The sequence below is a fragment of the Pan troglodytes genome, chromosome 14, assembly GCF_028858775.2.
Source record: "Pan troglodytes isolate AG18354 chromosome 14, NHGRI_mPanTro3-v2.0_pri, whole genome shotgun sequence".
Classification (NCBI taxonomy): Eukaryota; Metazoa; Chordata; class Mammalia; order Primates; family Hominidae; genus Pan; species Pan troglodytes.
In genome coordinates, this window is record NC_072412.2 from 40,340,261 (window position 1) to 40,364,578 (window position 24,318).

At 40.2% G+C, this 24,318-nt stretch overlaps 1 protein-coding gene across 7 annotated transcripts in view; it reads right to left on the reverse strand.

The window, feature by feature from the left end:
• MTRF1 (mitochondrial translation release factor 1) overlaps positions 1–23,950 on the reverse strand; it is a 49,764-nt gene extending 25,814 nt beyond the window's left edge. The window contains exons 1-9 of one of the 7 annotated variants that reach the window (XM_063792482.1): positions 23,858–23,886; positions 23,665–23,779; positions 23,372–23,582; positions 22,146–22,270; positions 20,584–21,006; positions 14,613–14,704; positions 13,031–13,112; positions 12,727–12,834; positions 324–496 (exon numbers count right to left, since the gene is read on the reverse strand). In XM_063792482.1, coding sequence (XP_063648552.1) covers positions 324–496; positions 12,727–12,834; positions 13,031–13,112; positions 14,613–14,704; positions 20,584–20,998 — 870 coding nt within the window. In that variant the 5' untranslated portion in view covers positions 20,999–21,006; positions 22,146–22,270; positions 23,372–23,582; positions 23,665–23,779; positions 23,858–23,886. Of the gene's footprint in view, positions 1–323; positions 497–12,726; positions 12,835–13,030; positions 13,113–14,612; positions 14,705–20,583; positions 21,007–22,145; positions 22,271–22,312; positions 22,431–23,369 lie in introns of all 7 variants that reach the window. The other 6 variants (XM_063792478.1, XM_054664902.2, XM_063792479.1 and 3 more) reach the window with 6 other exon arrangements.
• Between the last annotated feature and the right edge of the window lie 368 nt (positions 23,951–24,318).

The following is a 24,318-nucleotide window of genomic DNA, read 5'->3' on the forward strand; positions in this document are numbered from 1 at the left end:
ACTGCCCGAGGTCAGGAGTTCGAGACCAGTCTGGCCAACATGGTGAAAACCTGTCTCTACTAAAAATACAAAAAAATTAGCCAGGCATGGTGGCGTGCACCTGTAATTGCAGCTACTCAGCAGGCTGAGGCAGGAGAATTGTTTGAACCAGGGAGGTGGAGGTTGCAGTGAGCAGAGATCACGCCACTGTACTCCAACCTGGGCGACAGAGCGAGACTCTGTCTCAAAAAAAAAAAAAAGGACAGATTTTCCTAGAAGCTAAGGCTTCCAGCACAATACCCGTTGACATGGAGTGAGTTTCCCTTGCCTCCTCCTGAGGTTACCTCATCTGGCTGAGGAAGGACAATAACCGACATCGTTCCTGTGTGAATGCGCTGCATCCTTGAGGACAGGCCCACCTCGGGGATGCGCTGAACTCGGTGAATCCCACCCTCATACTTCAAATGCTTATAGACACCGTCACCGGAAATTCGGGCGGCTGCATGATGTAGTCCACCTAGGGGAACAACAATCCAGAAATAGTAATGAATTATCCTTTGAAACAGATCAGGATCCTAAATGTCCTTAATCTAAGGCCTGAATGTTGAGTACAGAGCCTAAGATGAGAACATAAAGCATGGGAGAACGAGGGCCTCTGAAGAAGAAGAAGAAAAGAGGACATAAAGTATGCACAAAACTACAGTTTTCCAATGTAAATGTATTAAAATACAAAAGGAAACATACCAAAATGTAATTAATTATAGGAGCTAGTGATGCAACAATAGGAAACATACCAAAATATTATTTCGTTATGTCTGGGGAATAGAATAATACTTTTTTTATTTCCAAATTTTCTATAATGAACAAGTTTTATTTTTATAATAAGGGAAAACTACTATTAGAACAAAAAAATAATACTGGGATGTTTTCTGTATTGAACTACCCTGTGTAGTCTTAGGCTAATATGGTATCACATATAAAAGAATGCTCAATAGGAGAATAATTTCATACTGTTGAATAACTCTACAGATCCTCCCAAATTTTCAAGAATTTATTGAAAGTCAGCTCTTGCTTATCTATGGAGTGGGAAGAGTATCACAAAGAATCTTAACACCTAGGCTAGCTTGTTCTTTTTTTGTTGTTGAGACAGAGTCTTGCACTGTCACCGGGGCTGGTGTGCAGTGGTGCAATCTCGGCTCGCTGCAACCTCTGCCTCCTGGGTTCAAGTGATTCTCCTGCCTCGGTCTCTTGAGTGGCTAGGATTACAGGCACCCACCACCACGTCCGGCTAATTTTTTGTATTTTTAGTAGAGGCGGGGTTTCAATATGTTGGCCAGGATGGCCTCGAACTCCTGACCTCATGATCTGCCTGCATTGGGGTCCCAAAGTGCTGGGATTACAAGCGTGAGCCACCATGCCCGGCCGCTTGTTCTTATCTAATGTTTTTTTAAAAATCTTTTTTTATGATACAATAATATATGAAAGACAGAAAAACACACAAATCAAATATGTGGTTTAGAGTCCACCACTCAGGTCAAGAAAAAGAACGGTGCTAGTCACTTCATAAGCCCTCCCAAATGCCATTTCCAGACATAATCCTCTCTCTTCCCTATGAGTAATCATTATCCTGACTTTTATTCCTTTCTTTATCATAACTTCATTACCTAAACGTGTAGCCCTAGGCACTACAGTTTAGTCCTGCCCATTTAAAAATGTTTGATGTATCTTTTTAGTCTATTAGTCCACATGCTCATCATCCATTGCTTTCATTTCCTACAAATGATCTGGTGAAGCACTTGGGCTGCTGACCTGTAGAATTTCCAACAGTCTGTTTTTGCAGATTGCATATTCTTGGTGCAAGTCACCCTGTTCTGCTGCCCTCTGTATCGGCAGCAATTAGGCAGCTGGATGCAGACACTGGATCAGACACCAGCTCGAGCCCTTTGGCAAGACGACAGGAGGTATACGGTGTCTGGATGTCTCTCTTTTTAGTCTTGACAGGCTTTGACACTGAATGCATCACTGGGGTTACAAAATGGTGATAGTCTAATTCTATCATTCCTTTCTCACGTATTAGTTAAAATACACTAATAAAGAGACACTTCCCCTTGTCTACCATTTGATTACCTGGTGATACAATTACATAGGAAAAGCAAGATAAATGTTTGATTCTGTCCCTTTTACCAGTTCTACCAAGATACCAACATTTTTTTTTTTTTTTGTAATACACTGAACTGGTTCATTTTAATCCTCTGAAGATGACCAATTAAAAGTTTAAATTATCATTATGAACTCAAGGATTGAAACACATCTAGCACGTTTAAATCAAGCACAATTATTATTAAAGCTCAACTAGTCCCATCTTTGGCCCATAGAGACTCTTCAAATTGACTTCTGAATTCTTCTGACATGCCCCATTTGTATGGGACGTGCCCCATTTGTATGGGACATGCCCCATTTGTATGGCATAACAAGATATTCCAGGATTATCTTGAACATTTTTTACCCTAGACCTGGAATCAGCCATGTCTCCAAAAAGCCCTGGTTCAAGAGAAAAATAGTATTTGAAAATCACAATTTGGGGGCTAGGGTTGTCCACTACTACTGGATTTGGTTATAATTTCTAAGCCTTTTCAGTGGCCAGAAATAGGAAATACCTCATGAGTTCATATGATGTTGAGACCCAATTTTCCATGGGTCTCCTGTGTTCCTGCACATCTTACAAATGAAGCATTGCTGGCTATTTCGCTCTAAAATATCTTTTAAAGGCGGTTTGTGTAGTGAACAGCCTTGGAAATAATGTGTCCCTCCAGAGCAAAGGACACGTTTCCACAGCCTTGGAAGACAGAGATAGTGTCTCTTTCTAGAGCAATGTGCAGCATGCTTACTGCGCATTAAAAAAAATGGCTGGGCGCAGTGGTTCATGCCTGTAATCCTGGCACTGTGCAAAGCTGAGGGGGGCAGACAGCGGGAGCCCAGGAGTTCAAGACCATCCTGGGCAACACAGTCAAACTCCATCTCTACAAAAAATACAAAAATTATGGCCGGGCGCTGTGGCTCACACCTGTAGTCCCAGCACTTTGGGAGGCCGAGGCGGGCAGATCACAAGGTCAGGAGTTCAAGACCAGCCTGACCAATATGATGAAACCATGTCTCTACTAAAAATACAATAATTAGCTGGGCGTGGTGGCGCGCACCTGTCATCCCAGCTACTTAGGATGCTGAGGCAGAAGAATCGCTTGAACCTGAGAGGCGGAGGTCGCAGTGAGCCGAGATCGTGCCACTGCACTCCAGCCTGGGTGACAGAGCAAGACTCCATCTCAAAATAAATAAATAAAATTAAAAAAATAAAAATAAAAAAATTAGCCAGGTGTGGTGGCATGTGTCTGTAGTCCCAGCTACTTGGGTGGCTGACATGGGAAGATGGCTTGAGCCCAGTTGAGGCTGCAGCGAGCTGTGATGGTGCCATTGCCCTCCAGCCTGGGAGACAGAGTGAGACCCTGTCTCAAAAAAAAAAAAAAAAAAAAAAAAAAAGACTCAATTTCCTTAAGTTCAGTGCTCTTCTCCTATAATGCAACCTACTGTGTGGGCAAGTATCATCTGGTCTTCTTAGTTGTTGCCCTGTGGGACTCTGGGCTCAGGGAACTGGCACAAAAATGCTGATACTCTGGCTACTGCTATAACCCTGAGTAATAAACTGTCCTTCACTGCTGACCCATGAAACAGCAGCAGGCTAACTTGTTAGCTTGCAAGTAGGGTAAAATCTCAGACCTTTCAGAGTTTTTACAACTGACACTTCCAATTTAAATTCAACTTCAACCTCTTTTCTACCACACTTTTATTGTATTTCTTCCCATACCAAGAATCTTGGTTCTCAAAGAGAGGGCGTTAGAATTAAAATATCCCAAAATTACTCATCTGTTTTTATATTACACTACACACCTAACAGTCTCAGAATACTAATACTAGTTCTACCAATACAATTACTAAAAACATTAAAACTTTTTTGCATATGCTCTTGCCATTTGCCTCCCATTTTTCAAATGATTGTACTATATCTATACTGTCAGATCATAGTCCTTATGTAACAAATTTATTCCCCTTAGCCCTCAATTAGTCCCAGTTCTTCAGGTAACTGCATATTTAATGTTCACCCCTACTCCTTATTTTGCTATCTCTCATTTCAGTTGTCTGAAGCTTGTTTTCTAGTAGATTCCTCAGAAAGGGATCATGGGAAGAGTATTTCCTGAATTCTTGCATAATGATAACAAATTGTTCCCTTCACATTTATAAGTCAGTTTTGCTGATTATAAAATCCTTAACTCAACTTTCTTTCTTTCAGTGAACTCTCTCTCTGGCACAAAGTGTTGTTACTGAAAAGTCTGAAGGAAATCTAATCCTTGCCTTATAAGTCTCAAGGTCTTTGTTTCTACGTGCCTAATGGATCTTTTCCCTTTTTTGTAAGTCCAAACATTTTATTAGCCTATGTCTTAGTGTTGGTCGTTCTAGCTGGATATTTTCAGATGTGCACATGGTTTCAAATCTTTTATTTCTATTTCAGAAGAGTTCTCTGGAAATATAGATGTTAGTATTTGTCACAGGCAGCCTCAAGGGTGGCCCCCCAGGATCCCTGCCTGCTGGTATTCATACCCTTACAGTTCCCTCCCAGCTGGTCTGTATGATCAATAGCATATGGTATGACAGAGGTGATACTATGTCACCTTCCGAGGTTAGATTATAAAGAACCATGGCCTCCATCTTGCATCACTTACTTGGGAGAAACAGGTCGCTATGTTGGGAATAGCCCTGTGGAGAGGCCCTCGTGCTGAAAAGCTGGTATCTGCTTACAACTACATGAGTGAGCTTGGAAGCAGGCCCTGACACCCCAGTCATGTGTTGAGATGACAACAACCCCACCCAACAGCTTAACTGCGACCTCATGAGACACCCTGTGCCACTCAAAAAAGCAGCTGATTCCTGACCCTCATAAATTGTGAGATAAAAAATGTTTGTTGCTTTAAAATTGCTAAGCTTTGGGTAATTTGTTACACAGCAATAAATAACAAATATAGTATCTGCTCTGACTTTTATCATCTAATCAATCTTTTTGCCTATCAACAATATTTGTCATTTTCTTCACTCCTTTATTATCTTTCTTCATTTCTTCTTGATTTCAAAAAAATTTTCCTTTTTAACTACTACTTTCTTAAGGCATTAAATGTTCTGTTTATCTGCTCATATGTTCCTTCTGATTTATTCATTTCTAAAATGATTTTTCTTTGCTTTCTAATTATTTCCTGAGTCTGTCATTTCATTTCTAATCCTGATTTATCAGATTCTTTGACACTTCATATTGCTTTTTTTTGTTTTGTTTTTGAAGACATGGTCTCACTCTGTCATCTAGGCTGGAGTGCAGTGTCACAATCTTGGCTCACTTCAGCCTTGACCTCCTGGGCTCAAGCCATCCCACCTCAGCCACTGGAGCAGCTGGGACTACAGACGTGTGCCACCATGCTCAGCTAATTTGTAAAATTTTTTGTAGAGACAAGATCTCACCATGTGGGACCCAGGCTGGTCTCCAACTCCTGGGCTCAAGCGATCCTCCCACTTTGGCCTCCCAAAGTGCTGGGGAATATAGGTGTGAGCCACCGTGCTCAGCCTCTTAATTACTTATTTTGAAATAGCAGATGATAGTTTTGACCTATTTTGTAGTCATATCTTTCTAATGTGCTTTCATTGTCTGTAGGGATCTTATTCTACTCTTTACTCTCTTGTTTCTCATAAAACTTTGTATGGAATTTAACCTTAATACTTTTCTATGGTTTATTTTTCTGTGAGATTACATTTCCATATATTTTAGAATGAGTCCAGGAAGGCTTTTCTAACTTCACAGAGTTCTCTTTTCTGTGGCTTTGTGTAATGTTCAAATAAATAGCAACCTGCTTTCTGGGACTTCCTGGCTGTTCTCCCTGGCTTTGGATTAGATCTTCTTTTCCCTTCCTCCCTCTTTATCCCTGTCCTGCTCAACTTTGATTCTCCTCCCAGCAGTCCTTCCTCAGTGTGGGGGCCTGTTTTGGAAGGGCGCCCTAGTGGATCTGTTTTGAGAGGTCATGCAGGCTAGACTGCTCTGGCCTCTTTAAATCTCCTTACCTACAGCCTGAACACTTACTCATTATTGGAGAGCGTAAAACTCCTCCCAGCTCCAGCTCATGTTCATAACTGGCTCCCAAATTCCAGAGAATAACCATGAGTTATGAGAGGGTTCTCCAGTTTTCAGATCCGGCAGATGCCACCCCATTGCTTCCTTCTTCCTCCTGCACAGATGCTTAGACCATGCAGGTTCTATGGCAATTGGTGGTTTGTTTTGGGGTTTTGTGGGTATACCCTGCAACTGAATGCTGTCAATGCTATCCATGGGTTTTTGGTTTTGCTATCTAGTTGCTATATGTGTTTTTGCATGGGGATTCAGAGACTGAAAACTATGCTGCTACTGCAGCTGCCATCTTCCTAATGCATTTCTAATGAAGATATAACCATTTGGTTTCTAAAGTCAGCATGTTAGACAAAAATTGAGTATAGTTTTAGATTACCCTTGAAAATGCCTTAGGAAGCTGTCTTATGAGACTGGCATACTGTCTCTTAATAAGTCCAACATAGCTGATCTTCCTCCAGCAATAAAACATATTACTGGATAATAATCTTCATACCAAATAAAGAAGCTGACATGCATTTAGGGCACAGATGATATGAAAAATCAAATGGTTTAACATTCATACTCAGTGTGGTAGGACGGACATACTATGAAAGATTATTCAGGAACTAAAACAGAGTGATGCCACAAATTTAAATTCCCCATCTCATACTCACACTGTACTTTAAAATTACTCCTCCATCCCCTTTACTTCATGTCATGTGCAAATACTTGAATATTATAAGAGAAGACTGTGACTTATTTGGCATAGATTAAAACAGCCAGTCTTAGGCTATCTGAGTTCAAATTTCAAGCTTCTCTTCTTCCTAGCTGTCTGTCCACAGGCAAGTTAGTTCCACGCTTTGGTTTCCTTATGTGTAAATAATAATAGTATATAACTAGGGCTACAGCACCGCACACCTGAAGGGAGAAACATTCACACTGAAGAGTATATGAGTAGTGCCTCAAGGCATATGCAGGCATACAACACAGCCTTGAAATTCAATCTACTCTCCAAGGGTTTTTGTGAGGAATAACTGAGATAAATACATGCAGAACATTTAGTACAGTGTTGACATGCAGCTGTCGAGAGGTATCAGTAGTAACTGGAACTATGCCATTGGCTTTCCTGGATCGGTGTGAAATCTTGTGGAAGACAAAGGCTGTCAAGCTCCCTATGAGCTAAACTGTGACAAAGGGCTAGAGAGCTGATATACCCTAACGGAGGACAATGAAGGTGTATTGTGGCCTTGCTGGATGAAAGCAAACTGCTTCTGCTGGCTTTCATTGACAGGGATGGAGAAAAAGGCATTTGCCACATCAACAGCTGTATACCAGGTACCAGGGATTATGTTAATTTGCTCAACTGATGAAACCACATCTGGTATAGCAGCTGCAATTGGATTCACTGCCTGGTTAAGCTTTCGATAATCCATCATTTCTCCAGGATCCACCTGTCTTCTGTACAGGCCAAATAGGAGAGCTAAATAGGGATGTGGCGGGAATCACCACTCCTGCATTTTTCAGGTCCTTGGTGGTAGCACTAATCTCCACAATCCCTCCAGAACTGCAGTATTGCTTTCAGTTTGCTATTTTTCCTAGAGGCAGTTCTGGTGGCTTCCGCTTGGTCTTTCCCACCATAATAGCCTTTGCTCCATAGGTCAGGGAACCAGTGTGGGGATTCTACCAGCTGCTGAGTATGTCTACTCCAATTTTGCATTCTGGAACTGGGGAAAAAACCACAGAATTGGTTATTTTCACATTGGGCCCACTGTGAGATGGGCATGAGCTAAAACTCATTGATCATCTGACCTCCACACAAGCCCCTATCCTGACTAGTAGATCACAGTGACATTTTTGAATGTCCTAGAATTAGTGTTGGCTTACAGACAGTGACTAGAAGTCCTCAAAAGTTCTGATTATTTTCTTTTCTCCAAAGCATAGTTACCGTATTAAAAGGCTGTAAGTCCCTTTGCAGAGGCTGGGGGAAAGTTCTGGCAGTATCCTGGGGTGTTTCCTCAAGGGGACCTACACACTCCCCTTCACTCAAGGTATTGTGGGTCTGGAAATTGGCTCAAGTCTGGAAACTGATGCGATCTTGACTCACTGCAACCTCCACCTCCCGGGTTCAAGTGATTCTCCTATCTCAGCCTCCTGAGTAACTGAGGTTACAGCCACGCGCCACCACACTCAGCTAATTTTTGTATTTTTAGTAGAAACGGGGTTTTGCCATGTTGGCCAGGATGGTCTCGACCTCCTGACCTCAGGTGATCCACCTGCCTCAGTCTCCCAAAGTGCTGTGATTACAGGCGTAAGCCACTGCGCCCAGCCTCTGCTTTCTATTTTGACTCTGCTGTCTGATGGTAACTCTGCCTACTACTTGGTGTTTGGCAGTGGGGTACCACCAGTTGGCCCCTGCCACCCTGGGATCGAATTACTCCTACTACATTTAGGTTTCCCAATTCAGTGACCAAAGTTCCCACTGTATGGTCTGACCTACAGAGAAGAGTGATCACAGAGCTCTTGAAGGATGCTGGGGCTTCCCGACAAATATGTTTCTCGCAGTTGTGGTGAAAGGTGAGTCATGTGGACACATAAAATTCACAATTACATTACCGTAAGTCACCCCTCCCCAAATTCAACTCGTGAGTAGAGAATAACAAAACATAATTATAAACATTCATCAGTCGAGGGCTGGGGAGATAATGCAATATTTTTCATAGAATCCCTTTAATGTGGAAAATATTTCAATTCATTTGATACCAGGTTTACAGATCAATAGTGTCAGACTTACACTACATATCTAGAGCCATTACCCTCCACTGCTTCCATAGACTATCTTGTTATCATTTAGTTTGAACTATTTCTGAAATGGTTAAATATTGTCTCTATCTGTACCTATTGCCACAAAATGACATGACTTTGAAAGTCACTCAATGTATGAATTTGTACATGAAACTGTTTCTTTTCAACTTTAGCTTTTAGTGCTATGTGAATCTCTGTGGTTATCTATGAGTTCCTCTCCATTTCAATTAAACATTAAAAAAAAATGTGTGCACATATATGTAATTTAACATGTATATATTATAAGGTAGGTGCTTTTTGCCCTTTCTTTATCCACACCCTTTTCTTCTCCTAACTGCTTCTAATAAAGAAATCAATTTTTTAGGCCGGGCGCGGTGGCTCACGCCTGTAATCCCAGTACTTTGGGAGGCCGAGGTGGGTGGATCACAAGATCAGGAGATGGAGACCATCCTGGCTAACACAGTGAAACCCCGTCTCTACTAAAAATACAAAAAATTAGCCGGGCGTAGTGGCGGGTGCCTGTAGTCCCAGCTACTCAGGAGGCTGAGGCAGGAGAATGGTGTGAACCTGGGAGGCGGAGCTTGCAGTGAGCTGATATCACGCCACTGCACTCCAGCCTAGGTGACAGAGTGAAACTCTGCCTCAAAAAAGAAAGAAGTCAATTTTTTAGAAATTATAATTTCAATGAATAAAGGTTTATTCTTAGTCTTTAATTTTTTTTTCTTTTTTCTTTTTTTTTTTTTTTTTTTGGAGATGGGAGTCATTCTGTCGCCCAGGCTGGAGTGCAGTGGCACGATCTTGGCCCACTGCAACTTCTGCCTCCTGGGTTCAAGTGATTCCCATGCCTCAGCCTCCCAAGAAGCTGGGATTACAAGTACGCACTGCCACGCCTGGCCAATTTTTGTATTTGTAGTAGACATGGTGGCCAGGCTGGCCTCAAACTCCTGGCCTCAAATGATCCACCCGCCTTGGTCTCCCAGAGTGCTGAGATTACAGGCATGAGCCACCACACCCAGCCCTTAGTCTTTAACTTTAAAGATATATGAGTAAAATATTTGTAATGTTTTTTTTTTTTTTAAAGAGGGCTTTTAGCTTTTCAAAATATTTTTATTTTATTTTGCCAGTGACTTAGTGTGTCTAAAGGAAAGTTTTCCCAATCATTGTTTAGGCTGCTATACAAACCTGGAACAGAATCTCTCTTCCTGTTATTGAGGTTATCTCCCTTTTATTCTTGAAAGTCTCATTCGAAATACACCTATCAGAGTTCACTCAGGATATTTTCTACTACTCTCCTTTTCATAATGCTGCTGTTTCTTATTACATTCTCCTTGAAACTCTCTCCTCTTTTGCTTCCATAATATTTTACTGTCCTCATCCTTTTTCTGATTATCTTGAATCCTCTTTTTATTTTGCTAACTGGTCTATCCTTCTAAACGTGGCCATTCTCCAAAGCTTGTTGACCTGAATGCTCTCTCTCTATAGACTCTCCCTCACTTATTCTCTCAGTATCAGACATTATCTCTGAGCTAACAGGTATCAAATAGCTTGCCTGAGTTCTGTTGTCTCACCAAAGATCTGGTTACTCAATTTCAATATTTACTCCGAATTTTTTTTTTTTTTTTGAGACTGAGTCTTACTCTATCGCCCAGGCTGAGTGCAGTGGTGTGATCTCGACTCACTGCAACCCGTGCCTCCTGGGTTCAAATGATTCTCGTGCCTCAGCCTCCCGAGTAGCTGAGATTACAGGTGTGCACCACCACACCCAGCTAATTTTTGTATTGTTAGTACAGATGGGGTTTTACCATGTTGGTCAGGCTGGTCTCGAACTGTCTCCCGAAGTGCTGGGATTATAGGCGTGAGCCACTGTGCCCAGCCTATTTACTGACTATTTCTAAGTGGATGCTCACTATAACCTCAAACTTAATGATTCAAAAACCATTCATCATTATTCTTTCCAAATGGTTTCTGCCTTCCAACTTCTATTCCATTCAATGGCATGAATGAGTATCACAGTCTTCTCAGCTAGAAAGATTAGACTCCCTGTGGCTCATCTCCTTTGTGTCAGAATAGAATAATGGGATGTAGTGCAGCTCTGGATCAAACAGACTAAAATGTAATCCCAGGATTGCCATTACTTATTGTGTGGTCTTGGATTAGTTACTTACTCTTTGAGCCTAGATCCTCATCTGTAAAATGAGATTAGTAATATCTATTTCACAAGGGTGTGAAGTTGTGCACACAAGACATACTGGATAAACAACAGCCCCTCTCACATCTAGTTACTTAGCAAATTATGCCTATTCATCCTTTGCAGGTCTCTGACAGATAATTCTACTCCCCATTCTAACTCTTAGTCATATCTGGATTACTCTAATAACCTCTTTGCAGTCTGCACTAAATCTAGCCTTTCCATCCATCCATCCATCCATCCATCACTATTGTCAAAATAATCTCCTTAAAATATACATTTTATCAAATCATATTCTTATTAATGCAATTTTCAACAGCTTCCTATTGCCCATCAATCAAAGCTGTTCAAAATCTATCCACTCAAACCTACTTCAGAGATTACTTCCCTGACAAGCTATGGGTAAACTGGCCTCCCCACTCCCTTCCCCACACACCAAGACCTCTCCCACCAGCATGCTGCTGCTCAGGTTGTTTCTTCTCTCTGCTCTCATGGATAATCCCCTTTCCTGACCACTGGTTGTATCTGAAATCTGTACCAGGTACAACTTCCTTATGCTGTAGGCTGGTTCTTATTTCCCTTTACTGCTCAACTTACATGAATCCTCTCTCCCCACTTTGATAGTTTGTGGTTTATTACTGATGACTCCTCTGTCTACTACAATGTATCACTGTGTAACCAAGCAGAGGAAAACTTTCAGATGGATTAAAAGAATGAGACAAATGAGAGAATTATTATCATGTTTTCAATCAATATACTTGAGTATTTAAAGGTAAAGAACTGCACTGTTTGTCTATGTTGTATCATTTTTTTTTTTTTTTGAGACAGTCTCACTTTGTTGCCCAGGCTGGAGTGTACTGGTGTGATCTTGGCTCACTGCAACCTCCCCATCCCGGGTTCAAGCGATTCTCCTGCCTCAGCCTCTCGAGTAGTTGGGACTACAGGCACGTGCCACCATGCCCAGTTAATTTTTGTATTTTTAGTACAGTCAGGGTTTTGCCATGTTGGCCAGGCTGGTCTCAAACTCCTGACCTCAGGTGATCCACTCATCTTGGCCTCCCAGAGTGCTGGGATTACAGGCGTGAACCATAGTGCCCAGCCATTATAAATTTTTATCAGCCAAAAGAGAAGTTTCTTGAAAATAAAGACAAATGATTAACTTTTTCTGCATTCTCATAAAAATCAAACACATTAGCCACTTAGTCTAATTAGTAATACTTATTTTATAAATAAAGTTATTTAAAGTAAAAACCTTAATATACCTTTGCTTTCAATAATAGAGAAAAATGATTTTGAGGCAAGATACGTATCTAAGTTCCTCAGGGGAATTTTCTCTAATTCACATATTTCTCCCTAAGCAAATGCTTCCCTCCTTTCTACTGTCTTCTCCTAGCTAACAACTCTGCTATAATAGTAAGCCACTGTGATTGATGAGCCTATGCCACAGTGTTTAGTAGATATACACCAAAAGTTTCAAAAAAAATGGGACAATATGGTTCCAATCAAGATCAGAGGTAAAATAATTTTCAGTATCTCCTACAGGCAAATTCCTCAATATGCCTACCATAATCTGCTGGTGTATAATTCAGAAGTTCAAATTGCCAGTGTTTATAGCACGAATAATTCTGGTACATGTCAAATATTTCTCGGGTAAATTGTTGGCAGATGTCACCTAAAACAAAATACGAAAAATATTTAGTCAGGACAAATTTCGGAAAGCCACCCTTAAGACTAAGTCCTTTAGGAAATAAAGAATAACTATTTCCAAATTTAAATACATTTAATGGACTTTTAAAGTTAGTGTTATCAAATAAGGTAAAACTCAAGGACTTTTTAGATCATTTAAATAATAAAGTAAGTTTACTGACCTCCAGTAGTCCTTCCAGCTGTCACCTCTAAAATAACATCATTTTTGTCATATTTCTCCTTTGGCACAAGGCTCTGGAAAAGCTGGAATAAAAATCAGCATTTGTGTGTATATTTTCCCCGGTACACTATTACTGAATTAAATAAAGGCCCGAAAAACATTGAAAAAAATCAATAATTGGCAAAATCATATAGTATCCCAAACAGGGTATTCCAAAAATGCTATAATAAGTAGAACTAATTAGACCTAAAATAGGTGATCAATTCATGTTAACAATGGAGTTACTTGTCAGTATATTTTCTGCACTGTTATCAGATTATCTTAATTTTCTAGAATGCAGAAGTTCAGATCAAAGTCCAGGGTGTTCCATTCAATTTTCTTCAGATTTTGGCTCTTATAATTAGTTCTGAACAGTAGCTTCTTTCATCTAATGAATGAAGCAAGGCTTTGAAAGTCTTCACTTTGAGAAATGATTTCATATTATCTCCTGCTATAACTGACAGCAGACACCAGCCATGCTGTGCCTTCTCAGCAGAGACGCTCTAATTAAAGACTATGTTGAGGGCTCCCAAGATAAGGCTCAAAATGAGTTTCTCAGCTGTGACCAGAAAGAAAAAGGGCTTCCTAATAAAGAAAGTAACCGACATTCCTCTTAGGAAGAAAAGGGAAGTAATTTCATTATTACTAAAAGGTTTTTCAAATCAAAGTAAAAGTACCTATGTGTCATGACTGTCCCTACTGCCAATTTCTGAAATACTCCATCTCTGCTAGAAATGATATAGTCTATGGGAGAGAATATGAGACAGACTGAGAGTCAGACATCTTCTGCCTTTGATTAACTGGTTCAATTTGTAATAAAAATAACTGATATCCCATGTAACCTCCCCCTTAACTATTCAAAAAGCCCCTCTATTGGATTCCCAGAGTAAGAAAGACTGAAGGTAGGAGGATGGCAAATGTGACAGAGGGAAACATGGTATACAGTAGTGTGTTCTTCATTGTCTTTGTAGACAAAACCATCCATTAAGCAAGAATGAAAAGAGACCACTATGGAAGGGAAATCTTCCATTTCCATGTCTAGGAGATATCAGCTGATGCTGATACAGTATCATCAACCCTGAGAAGCTCCAGTATGCCACACCCTTACTAGACCTAACTAAAGATGTGTGCTAACCAACTATTTTTACACCTTTGGATTCATTCCATTCTATCCAGAGTGCAAATTTCCAATCCTTAGTTAACAGCCACCATGAACTCCTCCTCCTCTTCTCACTCTTAAAATCCTCTGACTCTTCCCTGTGGTGAACTAAATTTCTTTACCAGCATGTATTCTCTTGCTTAACAAGTTAACAGACTCAACTTTGAATTTTTTTTTTTTTTACCCTGGGAGTCTTTATTATTTGACATCGTAATTTCTTCATTCTCATTCTGCAGCAAATTACAGGAGACCAGCTTGATCACTTATCATAAGAGAACACTTAAAACAGTGTTTGGAAACCACTTTGAGCACCGAAGCAGAGTCTAGCAAAAACAGCATTCCTTTATACAGCACTATTGAAACTAGTCGACCTCTGAAAACCTACCTCATTGTACAACATGTTGATTTTTTGATCAATGGTTTGCCTTTCTTCCAGTGCAAGTTCTTGTAACTGCTTTTCATCTTGTTTATTTAGGCCTAAAAGCCAGAAACAGAAATAATGATAAAGTTTTTAAATACTTACAGAGAAACTCCTAAGTAGCCATGTTCCTCTTTGGCTACTAAGTTTTATTTCAGTTGCAAAGGCAAGGGATTATACAAAGGAACATTTAGAATATTTGGAGAATGTCAATTAACAAGTATTTGCTAAGCATTTCCAAAAAACTCATTGTGAAAAGCAATATAATTGTGCTTCCCAAAACCTTGTGTTTTTTTTTTTAAAGGTAAAATAGCTTAAAACATTTCATCTCTAAACAAATCAATCTATTAACAGTAGTAACAAAAATATGCTTAATATAGAAACCCACATTTACAAAGCTCGTTATTTGAATGTCTATAATTATATAAATTGGTGATTAATCAAACAGGTTTAAAAAGCTACTAGCTAATTAAATATAAACCCAAATAAGATAAGATTTGGAGCAAATTGGAGTGAGCATTTCCTGTCCAAAGGTAGCAGCTATAACTCAGCATACTGTGACATGGTCCAGCACAGCTACAACTTCCATATTATCCAAGAGAAGTCAGAAATAAGAATTCTTAAAATCTCTTGATACATTCATACTCAGTTCACATTGTTTTTTTTTAAGAGAGATGAGGACTCACTATGTTGCCCAGGCTGGAGTAGCTATTCTCGGATGTGATCATGGTACACTATAGCCTCAAACTCCTGGACTCAAGCGATCTTCCTGCTTCAGCCTCCCAGGTAGCTGAGATTACAGGTGCGTGCCACTGTGCCTGGCTTAGTACGGTACTTTAAAATACATATCATGACCAGGTGCGGTGACTAATGCCTGTAATCCCAGCACTTTGGGAGGCCAAGGCAGGCGGATCACTTGAGGTCAGAAGTTCGAGACCAGCCTGGCCAAAGTGGTGAAATCCCATCTCTACTAAAAATGCAAAAATTATACAGGCATGGTGGTGCACGCGTGTACCCCTAGCTACTCGGGAGGCTGAGGCAGGAGAATTGCTTGAACCCAGGAGGTGGAGGTTGCGGTGAGGCAAGGTCATGCCACTGCACTCCAGCCTGGGTGACAGAGAAAGACTCTGTCTTAAAAAAAATAAAATACATATCACGTGTGTCAGACAAAACATACATTTTTGTAACCTGTCCTGTATGGAGAAAATGGGCCTTTTTCTGTTATTTCCAAAGGAGAAAGTTAAATCATGGAACTCTAGCAAAACAAGATAACAATGATCTAATTATTGACCAAGGATGGTAGACCTCATGACCTTTGACTCCACTGCTTTAGAGGCTTGGAGACTTTATTTGTCAGTGGCCATTGCTGCAAATTGAGGTAAAAAATTCCGACCCTTAATAATAAAGAAAATAGAAATGAAGACTCACAATTATAAAGAAGAGAAGACTCTTTTAAATTATTCTCTAGTCATGGAAGTCATTAAGCTCTGGTGGGATTCTGTGCCTCATTCAAGCTTTCAACATTTAACATTTTGCTAGACACTCTGCTAGTTGCTGGGGAGACAAGGAAGAAAAAAACATGGCTTCAGGCCTCAAGTGGCCCAGTCTGGTGGCAAACACATACACATGATTACAATATGAGATGGGGGAGTGCCAGTGTGCCATAGGGGCATAAATGAAGGGGACTAAACCAGACTTTAGCAGTTAATGAGAGCTTCCTGGCTAAGGTGTCATCAGAACTAATTCTAATTACGGATCATCTGTTGTAGAATTTTTTTTTTTTTTGAGATGGAGTCTTGCTCTGTTGCCCAGGCTGGAGTGCAGTGGCGTGATCTCGACTCATTGCAACCTCCGCCTCCTGGGCTCAAGCAATTCTCCTGCCTCAGCCTCCCAAGTAGTTGAGATTACAGGCATGCACCACCACACCCAGCTAATTTTTGTATTTTTAGTAGAGACGGGGTTTCACCATGTTGGCAGGCTGGTCTTGATCTCCTGACCTCCTGATCCACCCGCCCTGGCCTCCCAAAGTACTGGGATTACAGGCATGAGCCACCGCGCCCGGCCTGTTGTAGAATTTCAATGTCACCACTAGTACCACATTGTGCACATATGCCACAAATGGAAACCAGGCTGACATTACTTTATAGATATCTGCTGATTCAAAGGTATCAGAAAAACCTTCTGATTTGCAATCATATAAAATTATTTTTGCGTTCTCTTATTATTTGCTGTAAACCTGTAGAATCCGTCTAATTCAATTTTATTATATCAACAAAGATTTGAGAACCTATTATGTCCCATGTTTCATGCTGCAGAGGATAGAAAAATGAGTAAGACACAGGACCTGACCTTGAAGAACAGACAATGGAGTTAGGGGCTTAGGTTAAGACAGTTACATAAAGGATTATAATACAAAACAGAGAAAGGCAACCACACTTGTTTTGCAAAGGGTACTGAAGCCAAAGTATGACATCTCAGCCAAGCTTTGTAAGAGGACTGGCTTTTAACAAGGTGAACCAGGCATGTTAACAACGTGGGCAAAGATACAGACATGGGACAGCACGAATATATCCAGAGAATGGCAAGTTGTCTATTTTGGTTGGAAGGCAGAATATGCAAAGAGAATTAACATAGTACATGGAGAGGCTGGGGTTACTCTGCAGGGGCTTTTAAATACCAAACCAAGAAATCTCTACTTATAGACAATGGGAACAGGTGAGTAACATGAATAAGATTGTACTTGAACTAGAACACCTAGAGGTAGGGCTACAAGTTAGGAATTGATTGCAATCAGCTAAGTCAGAGATGTAATGAAGATATAAATTAGTGGAAGGAATAGAACAGGACTCATGCAAGCTACATCACAGAGGTAGACCCTACTGGACTTTGAATCATCCATCAAGCAGTGGATAAGAGCAGAGGCTTTGGAATCTCATTGCTTGGGTTCAAATCCTTGCTTCTCCCCTCGCTGGCTGAGTGATCTTTGCAAATTTAACCTTTCAATGTCCTCATCTATAAAATGTGTAAAATGAGGGAAAACACAGGCTGGGCAACACAGTGAGACCTCATCTTTACTAAAAATAAAAAAAAATAGCTGGGAATGGCTGCACACACCTGTAGTCCCAGCTACTTGGGAGGCTGAGGTTGGAGGACTGCTTGAGTCCAGGAGTTCAAGGTTAAAGTGAGCTATGATTACATTACTGCATTCCAGCCTGGGCCACAGAGCAAGACTCTGTCTCTTAAAAGAAACAAAAAGGGGAAGGGGGAATAATCATATATCCTACCTCATAAGGTTACCTGAACATTCAAATGAGATAATATTTGTAAACCACTGAGCTTAGTGCCTAGCACATAAGAGGACTTTGTAAATGTAGCTATTATTACTATTATTATAGAAAAATTGTAGAGGTAGTAGAGCCTTTAGAAATGATGTAATCCAATCTAATATTATACATGATACAACCAAGGCTGAAAGAAGTTATGCCAATTTAATTAGAATGCATTTCATAAACTTCTACTATACACAAGCAACCTTCTCAAAACTAATTAACTACAAATCTGTGTGGCATTATGCAAAAGAGTAAAAAAATCTCCATTAAACCTACGTAAGAGACTTGTGGTACCATCAATAGAAGGCAGAAAAATGGAAGGCTTCAAAAATCCAGGACTTTACAGGTATAACAGTGACTGGCCTGTGTATCACATAATACTGCTAAGGCTAAATGAAACAAGATGAAGCACAGAAGAAAATCTAGAAACTAAAAGTTAATAGCCAAATCTGGATAAATGTTGAATCATAGGTTAGTTCATTAAACTTTTCTCTCAACTTCTGTATAAAAATTTTCGAAAATTTTCATAAGAGAAAAAATGTAGAGGCAATAGCAGTATTGAGAAATACTAAAATAAAAAACTAAGATAAAAAATAGCCGGTAGTCCCAGCTACTCAGAAGGCTGAGGCAGGAGGATTGTTTGAGCCCTGGAGTTTGAGTGAGGGACCATCTCTTAAAAAAAAAAAAAAAACAAAAAAAACAAAAAACATAAAAAATAAATACACCATATACAAAAATAACTAAAATAGATCAAAGACCTAAATGCATGGGATAAAAATAAAAAATACGTCAGTCTTGTAAGAAAACACAGATGTAAACCTTTGTGCCCTTAGATTAGGCAATTTTCTTAGATATGACTCCCAAAACTCAAGCAACAAGAGAAAAAAAGATAAATTGGACATCATTAAAATTTAAAAATATCATGCTTCAAAAGACAGTATCAAAAAAGTGAAGAGAAAACCACAGAATGGGAAATTTTTGCAAATCATATATCTGATCATGGACTTTTACCTAGAAGATAAAGACCACTCACAACTCAATAATGAAAAGACAATTAAATTTAAAAACTGGCAAAGGATCTGAACAGTGATTTCTCCCAAGATGATACACAAATGGCCAAATAAGCACCAGAAAAGATGCTCAACATCATTAATCTTCAGGAAAATGCAAATCAAAACCACAATAACACACCACTTCACATTCATAGGATGGCAATAATTGAAAGGGCGGATAATAAGTGTTGGCAAGTACGTGGAGAAATATGAACCCTCATACGCTATGTGTAGAGCTATAAAATCGTTATAGTCACTTTGGAAAACAGTCTGGCAGTTCCTCAAAAGGTTAAACATAGAGTTACCACATGAACCAGCAATCTATGTCCACAAAACAACTTGTACACAAAAGTTCACAGTATTGTTATTTATAATAACCAAAAAGTGGAAACAACTCAATGTTCATCAACTGATGAATGGATAAATAAAATGTGGTATATCCATACAATGGAATATAATTCAGTAATGAAAAGAAATAAAGTACTGGCTGGGCATGGTGGCTCATGCCTGTAATCCCAGCACATTGGGAGGCCAAGGTGGGTGGATCACTTGAGGTCAGGAGTTTGAGACCAGCCTGGCCAACATGGTGAAACCCCGTCTCTACTGAAATACAAAAAAAATTAGCTGGGCATGGTGGCAGGGGCCTGTAGTCCCAGCTACTTGGGAGGCTGAGGTGGGAGAATAGCTTGAACCCAGGAGGCAGAGGTTGCAGTGAGCCGAGATTGCACCACTGCACTCCAGCCTGGGTGACAGAGCAAGACTCTGTCTCAAAAAAATAAAATAAAATAAAAAATAAAAAATAAAAGCTTCCTTCCTGGCTCCACTAACGCGCAGTCCCCTCCAGGAAGCTTTACCCAATCAATCCAGGCTAGTTTGAGTGCCCTCTCCTCTTTGCTCCCATGAAACTGTGCCTCCCTCTAGTAGAGCAGGTCTCACATTATAAACAATACTTAAATAAGTTTCTCTCACTGGACCATAGAAGCCCACTGATGGGGTAGGAACTGTATATGTAGCCCTAGTATGTAGGTACAGTGTTCAATAAAGGTCTGCTCAATAAAATAAAGCTTCTGAAAAGACCAACATTTTGTCTCCCAGACCTTGAGACCACGGGAAGTACCACGAGGAGCCTGTTTACTTAGTACATTGATCTTTAGTAGCTAAAGTGTGTCAAATACTCTGGGTACAGAGTCCTGTTCTTTCCAAGTGTTGAGCTTATTACTTGTAGGTTTTTTTAAAAGACTGAGTTCAGGCCAGCCTCAGTGGCTCGGTGGCTATAATCATATCGCTTTGGAAAGCCCTGGCACAATAGTCCTAGCTACTCAGGATGCTGAAGTGGGGGGCCAGGACTTACAGGTTACAGTGAGCTACGATTGAGTCACTGCACTCCTGCCTGGGCAACAAGTGAGACCCTGCTTCTGTGGGAAAAAAAAAAACAAAGACTAAGTTCAATAAAGCTTTAACTTAGAAAATCAAATCTGTACTTACACACACGCATGTAAGTGTGTGGTTTTTTTTTTCATAGCCCTTATGCAGGACACATAAGTATCTTTTACCTACTTTTACACATTGATTCTAATTCTTCAATTGCTTGTTCAGTCTCCTGAATTTCTTGGTAAATGGCTGCAAGAGGTGCCAACTCAGCATGCCTTCTGTTCAAGGACCTTCGGTTTTCTTCATTCACAGGGATATGCTGCAGACATTGCTCAAGTGTTTGGTACTCCTTACTCAGGTTCTCCATATATTTCTGTAGTGCTTTATGCTTCCAGAGCATCTTGGTGTCTTGATGGCAATATCTCCTGGACCAATTCTTACTTAACAGATGAAGAATGCAATTCCTGTTTTGTCTAAAAACTTGCAGCCTTGTATCAAGATGTATCTGTCTAAATTGATGAGAATGGAGCTGGATGTGACACTGGAGGTAACCATTAAGAGATGGATGTCTAAAAAGCCAAACACACAGGTGACGATTCATCTCAGCATCTGAAATACAATAAACACAGTCTTTAAAAAAAAAAATCAGCTCTAAAGATACATGCATAATAAACCTGGAAGGAACATCAAGAAATCTTGTTTCATTTACTGCCTCAGCCAGCTCCACAGTCTTAAAATTCAACTGCCGGCCGGCAGCAGTGGCTCACGCCAGTAATCCCAGCACTTTGGGAGGCTGAGGCAGGCGGATCACCTGAGGGCAGGAGTTCGAGACCAGCCCAGCCAACATAGTGAAACGCTGTCTCTACTAAAAATACAAAAATTATCCGGGCGTGGTGGCAGGCGCCTGTAATCCCAGCTACTCAGGAGTCTGAGGCAGGAGAATTGCCTGAACCCAGGAGGCAGAGGTTGCAGTGAGCCGAGATCATGCCATTGCACTCCAGCCAGGGGGACAAGAGCAAGACTTTGTCTCAAAAAAAAAAAAAAAATTCAGCTGCCTACAGAAATAACATAATTCTTCAAATGTATGAATAACATATTAAAATAAATAAAAACAGCACTGCTTCCTACCTGTTCAACATATATAATTAACTGAAGCATATGAGTAGGAGTACAACTAACAAATATATCAATTGAATGAGTTAAGTCAGTTATTTTCTAGAAAGTATCTAGAATCTAGAATTGAGTGTGTAAACAAGCTCTTGAAAGCTATGAAAACATACAAACTTAAGGCGGTTCATAAAGTCATTTTCTAAAGTTTGAAGAAAATATTATTATCTTGTATAATTCTTTAACTTTAAGGATCTAGATATCCAAGGAAGTCAAGTAACTTAATCACGACTATTCAGTCGGCTGGATGGAGACAGAGCTGGTAATAGAATATAAGTTGCCTGTTCAGAACTCAGTAATTTTCACTCTCAATTGTGCAATCTCTTTTCAAAAATGCTTCCCATTTAGCTGAGATCCTAAAGGAAGAAAAGTTCAAGTATTAATAGACCAAGAAAGTAGGGCTGGTGAAAAGCTCTACAATTATATTAAATGGGACAACTATATTAAGCAAGAAAGGCAAGGAACAAAATAGAATCTCAATTACATTTAAAAAATATTCTACAATATAAGGTATACATGTAAAAAAAAAAAAAAAAGCACATAGAGTATTTTTTAAAAAGAAAGTTAAATAAGAAACATACCAAAATGTGCTGAGCGCAGTGGCTCACGCCTGTAATCCTACCACTTTGGGAGGCCGAGGCGGGCAGATCATCTGAGGTCAGGAGTTCGAGACCAGCCTGGCCAACATGGGAAAACCCCATCTCTCCTAAAAATACCAAAAAAATTAACTGAGCGTGATGGCACACACCTGTAGTCCTAGCTGCTCGGGAAGCTGAGGCAGGATAATCGCTTGAACCTGGGAAGTGGAGGTTGCAGTGAACTGAGATCGCACCACTGCACTCCAGCGTGGGCGACAAAGCAACACGCTGTCTCAAAAAAAAAAAAAAAAAAGAAATATACCAAAATGTTAACAAAATGATCTCTAGTTGTGAGATTGTGAATACCTTTTGCTTGCTATTTTTTCTACTTTTCAGTGTTTTCCAAGTTTCTTGCCCATGTAGCATGGAATACTTTCATAATCATAAAAAAATTAGTTTAAAAAATTACAGGTTAGGTGAAATTGGCTGTGTACAATAATTTTCTGTTCTCCTCCCCTCCAACAGAGATAATCAAGAGCTAACAAAAGTACACAATGGTCTTACTGAGTAAGAAAGGGAAAATATAAAGTGTTCTAAGAAAAACTCTAAGGTTCAAAGTTGAAATAAGGGTCAAGCCACGCACAGTAGCATGCACCTATTGTCCCAGCTACCCAGGAGACTGAGGCAGGAGGATCACTTGAGCCAAGGAGTTCAAGGCCAGCCTGGGCAACACAGTGAGACTCAACTCAAAAAAAGAAGGATCAACATTTATCAAAATCAAACTTTACTGTCTCCAGTGATCCTACTATGCTAGGAGTTGCATTGATATATTAGCTTATTTGTTCACTATAAGTCTGTTAACTTAGCATTATCACCTAGGAAATGAAACATTCAGAATGGTCTTTAAAATATTCAGTTTCCAGAGTTCTACTGATAGATTTTAGGATACTGCATCACATTATTAAAAGAACTGTTGAAGAAAGCACCAATGGCCAGCTGTCACAAACGTTACACTCCACCACCCCCGTATTTCAAGCACGCTAGAGAAAGTGTATCCATTTGCTAACAGACAGAATAAAAGGATGACAAATATATGTTTGTACGAATACTTATCGCTAAAATTTCCATTTTAGGAACAGTAGTAGAATGCATAATTTTCAAGGTCATGAATCTCAACATTAAGGAAAACAAAACAAAACAAGATGTTTACTCTCCAAGGTTAACTACACCTGAGAACAGCACGACTTCTCCATTACCCATCACAGTTAACAGTATTACTCTGATGCTTTGGGGAAAGTTCTGAGTGTAGGCAGGTCAGAAGCTACAGCCCGCGGGGCAGCAGCACGGGCAAATCATGCTGTGTAACTCAGTATATGGAGTGATTCCATAAAGAGGCAATACAGGAGGCGGCGGGGAAGATCAGGAAAGAACTGTGAGTACCTAAGAAAAAGAAGAATACACGTTAGCTCTCTTTACTGAGGTCGGAACCTTCCGAGACCCGCCACATTTCAGCCCGACAAACCCGCGATCACGTTCACTTCCTGGTTCACTTCTTCCGGGTTAACGCACGCTCCCGGCCCCTCCTCCGCCACGACCGCTCTCCGGAGGAGTTGTCCTTGAGCATGCCTAACAATGGACTAAAATGACAAAAATGAGCTAAATGAGAAAAATGACAAAACGAGAATGAAATTGTCATCAGACAACCGCCCCCGCACCGTCCTTATCCAGGGCGTGAGCCCAGAGCGGGGGTGGAGATGGTGGGAGGGAGGGAGGGAGGGAGGGGCCAAGGTGGGACTAAACTACAACTCCCAGAGCGCCCACCAAAGAATCCTGGGAGTTGTAGTTTACCTTGCGGCAGCCTCCAACCCCCTCCACTCACTATCCAGCCAAATGTGGAGTTTTTGGTTTTCACCGTTAACTGCAAACCTAGAAGAGAGATTCTTTACGATTCTGATTAAGAGATCAAGATTTAGAACATATTGCATGTGAAATTACAATAATTTCCTTATATATTAGAAGCCCCTAAAGCACTGTTTTCCGATATTTAAAAAAAATAGACTCCTTTTACATCATCCACAAATGTAGAAGATTCTGCGTGTAATTTCTATACTTTCAGCTTCCATTGCTTCAGAAAATACCTAATGACTAAAGGATAATACAAATAAATTTGTATTTT